The following is a 4380-nucleotide window of genomic DNA, read 5'->3' as shown; positions in this document are numbered from 1 at the left end:
CTTGATAGGTTTGCCATAAATACAAATGTATAAAGTACACAAGCTTTATTGATACAAATAAGGGACACAAATTTAAATTCTTTTAGTGATAAGAAGTATAGAACTAATGAGAACCATGAAGATTTTGTGAGAATTCATGGTAAGGTTTTATAATCATCAAACAAGAAAAATTCATTTTACAAATATTTAACCATTTTTGAATTGCTCTGTAGTTATCTATATGAATAATATAGGTTATTCAAAGGTACCATGTTCATTACCTGTTTGTTGTTTTGGTTACCAAAATTATCTTGTAAATTAGTACATGATGTTCAACACTGACCAGTTCTTTTTCTCTACCTTTTATGGGTATGTGTGTGTGTATGTGTGTGTTTGTAGTTTTGCATTTGAGCTCTTCAGTTTTAACTTGTTTTAGCTTTGATTATGAACAAGTATGTTTACAATAGTATAACTTAAAACCTTAGAATCTGAAACTCACAAATTACGTTAATATTTTTCATTTCACCAGTGTTTATAACTGATACTAAGTTGTCACCAAATACCCTTTATGATTTTGGTATGCTTGTTTTTTAACTCGGTGCGATGTTGTTTATCAACATGTACATGTAGATGTGTAGTTTCTTCTAAATTGCATTCTCTCAATATTCATAATTTGTTTCTTTTCAAGGTTATTGTTGACATTGAATGGGGAGCCTTTGGTGATAATGGTGTTCTTGACTTCATGAAAACTGAGTTTGATAAGATTGTAGACAATAATTCCCTTTTAGTCAGCTCCTTCACGTAAGAAATGTTTTGTTGTTACAAAGATAAATTCAAAAAACATAGTTGTGTATTTCATAGAACTTAAAATATAAAATATTTAGATTTGAAAATAATTAGAAGTATTTTGATATAATTTTACACACATTTTATATTTGGTTGATTTACTATGTAAGCAAAATTGCTTTTAATTGAAGAAATTTGAAAAACTATTAAAAGGCAGTAACAATACATACTTTTGAGGTTATGGATTGAAAAAACATTATAGTTAAAATTATTGAAATAGATTATGAGGCTAGTCAAACAAATTGACAAGGGTTACCAGTCTTGTTATGTATGCTGTCTTAATTATTGCAGCCAGAGCAGATCTTTTTAGGTGTTGCACGAAGGCGTCCTCAGTAGGTGGCAGCAGCATCAGTATTGTTGTCTTGTTGTTGAGAAATTTATTGGCTCTGTCTGCTCGACTAGACCCAGCCATTTCCACATTCTTTGTGTACACAACAATCAACACCTCCTTTGCCTGAATGATAATCTCATCAGTGAGAGATGAATCATCAGTTTCTGCAAAATCTTCAAGGGCATCAATGTTGATCTTCTTGTTGGCTACCAACGAGCCCTTCTTACTGGTAAAATATGGGTAGCTGGTAGTATCCCTTCCACCGAGACTGTGGATGAAAGATAGTGATCAACACTGAGCTGATCCTGAAACCTTGCAATTTCGTGAATTGGCAAATAATTGTCAAGTCCAGTCCCTACCCATAATTCCTGAAGATCCTTCAGGATTGTAGGTGCATAGTAAATGCAAATGACTATCACATCAGTATCCTTAGCATGTATTATGACACTTTGAGCCACTTCTTTCTGTACACTATATATAATATGGAGAATGATCCTAGTGTCTGCTTCTTCATGAGTTAAATTTGATGAGGAAGAACCCACTGTGAGATTAATAATGGTTGGAGATGGCTCGAATGGGTAATGAAGAAAAACTTTAATATAAGTTTAACATAACAGCAAATGTACAATGTTTCAACAAGATTTTGTCATCATCAGGTGCAAGAAGTTTACACTGACACAGATATATATATATATACAGTATGGAACAAAGAGGTCACATGACTGGATATTGTTGCACAACTTAGAAGAGATATCTTGGCACCCCAGGGTGTTGGTTTAGAGTAGGGTTGTTTTGTTCAGTTAAGATGGATTCCTTGATTTTTCGTTTGTTTATGTTTGGTTCTTTGTTTAAAATTACTGTGGTTTTAATAGATATACTATGGTTTTTTTGGGTTGCAATGGTGGAAAACATGAGATGGTTTATTTTATTGTGTTCTGTGAATCTGGTTTCCAATTTTCTTCCTGTTTCTCCGATGTAAGATTCTGGGCAGTTATTGCATGTTATTTTGTAAATGACGTTGGTATTGTGTAATTCTAAATAATTTTTATTTTGTAATGATTTTCATTTAGGGCTGGGTTTTTGAGAGAATTTGACGTTGACAGGAAGTTTTTGTTTAATGGCTAGTTTTGTTTGAGTGTGGATTATTCTTGAGCTGGTTTCAGGGACAAAAGGTAAACTGCATTGTAATGTTCTGTTGTTGGGATTGTTAGTATCAATTTTGTTCATGAGTTGAGTTTTGTTGTGGTGAATGTTGGAGAGTATTTCAACAATAACTGGTGGAAATTTGTTGGTGTGAATGAGGGAATGCTGTATGTGGTTGATTTCTTCATCTATGTAGTCCATTGAACAGAGTATTGTGGCTGTGTATATGAGGTTTTTCAGTGTATTGATTTTTTGTGTGGTGTCATAAGCGGAATTCCAGGGGATGTAGAGACCAGTGTGTGTGTTCTAATGGTGAATTTTGGTTTTAAACTGTATGTCCGATCTAATAATGTTGAGGTTAAGAAAAGATAACTGTTTATTGTTTTCATGTTCTATGGTAAATTTGATGTTGGGATGAATGAAGTTTATGTGTTCAAATAAAGTTAGTATGTGTTCTGTAGAAGCAAAACCAGCAAAAGTGTCATTGACATATCTGTATCAGTATAGTGTGGGATGAAGTGCAGAATGTATAGCTTGTGTTTCGAGCTGGGTCATGAATATATTGGCAAGAATGTTGTACATTTGCTGTTATGTTAAACTTATATTAAAGTTTTTTTTTTCATTACCCATACAAGCCGTCTCTAAGCATTATCTTCTTGAGTTAATTCTAACTCTGCAACAGAAGTTACAATACCCCCTGTCAGATTTGTTTTCATCTTCAAATCCTCCACCTAAGTAGAGATGTGTGGAGCTCAGATTATTTCATCTGTGCTCCACATGTTATGCAGATAGTCGAGCAGTCATGCTTTGTTGGCAGGATTTGCAAAGAAATCGGTTGGATCAAGAGCTTTGTACTGATCAGCCACTTCATACACTTTTAATGGTCTAGATTCTTCAACCCTTTGCTGTCTCTCACCTGTTTTGATGCTTGGAGTCTTGTAACAATCACAACAGAAGTGAATTATGCTTGTACCATTTGGCACATCACTGAAAAGAGTTTGTGTGAAATGGTCTGCAATTATTTGAAATTTTTCATCCTTTGCTAATGACAGATGGCAAATCATGTACATAGCATCAACAACAACCACAATTTTTCCATCTCCACAAGGTAGAACCTCACAATTTATAATTCCTGTTTCTTCTTGGACTGCCTTAATAAGGTTGGCCTTTGATCCAGTTGTTTGCATAGATCCATCTTCATTAAATAACGTTTGTCTCCATTAAAGGATTTTATAAAATCATACTTACAAAAAAATGATAACACAATTAAAATTTATTTTGGTTTATTAGAGATTACCAGAGATTACTTTTATATGCCACAACCTTTTACAGCAGTGTCCATGTCTGTTTTTGTGAAAAATGGGATTTTGGCTGCCTGAGTAATGAGAACATTATGATTCATTAAGATTCATTTTGTTCGGCAACCAATAAATACTACATGAATTAAGCAGTGACATCTTAAAAGAATGGGTCTATGAATATTGACTGTGACTTAATGTTCTTATTTGATTTGAATGCAGATTTGTATTAAAAGTGCTGTTGTGATGACTTTATAAGAATTGGAGTACACTTCTAATAACTTGCATTTTTCAATATAAGGTATATAGTCCTTTTTAAACATTTTTGATTATATGTGCACTGTAAATGTGTCTAACTATAATTTTGAAATACACTTAAACGTTTCTTGAGACATAAATAGAACACTTGAGAAAGTATTGAAATAATGTAGCGTAATGTTCTTTTATTCACTGAATATCTGCTATGCATCTATGTTTTGTAAAATCATTTAGTAAACCACCTAACTATTATGTTTTAAGACTCTGTGCAATGTTGGAAAATAAGAAGGAACTTCTATGCTTTTTTAATTTTCAAATAAGTCTTTTATTAAAGAGGTATTGGTGAGATTTTCATTCTAAGTTTACTTGTAAGCATTGAATCCATGAAACTGAGATAGTAAAATTTTAAAACCTTTTAATTGCAACCCAAACTTAAATGTTAAGCTTAACCAACAGGAAATTAACAATGCACATGAAGTCTTAACTCTTTAAACCCGGGCTCAGTCCCTGGGACCAACCTCGTAA

General features: G+C 33.0%; 1 protein-coding gene across 3 annotated transcripts in view; it reads left to right on the top strand.

Moving 5' to 3' along the window:
* Positions 1-4380, top strand: part of LOC106460819 (hexokinase-2-like) — a 51938-nt gene that overhangs the window by 30936 nt on the left and 16622 nt on the right. For all 3 annotated transcript variants that reach the window (XM_013920561.2, XM_013920564.2, XM_013920563.2), the window contains one exon: positions 668-780. In XM_013920561.2, coding sequence (XP_013776015.1) covers positions 668-780 — 113 coding nt within the window. The remainder of the gene's footprint in view (positions 1-667; positions 781-4380) is intronic.

Source organism: Limulus polyphemus, unplaced genomic scaffold (genome assembly GCF_000517525.1).
Source record: "Limulus polyphemus unplaced genomic scaffold, Limulus_polyphemus-2.1.2 Scaffold842, whole genome shotgun sequence".
Taxonomy (NCBI): domain Eukaryota; kingdom Metazoa; phylum Arthropoda; class Merostomata; order Xiphosura; family Limulidae; genus Limulus; species Limulus polyphemus.
This window is presented reverse-complemented; position numbering and strand designations above follow the sequence as displayed.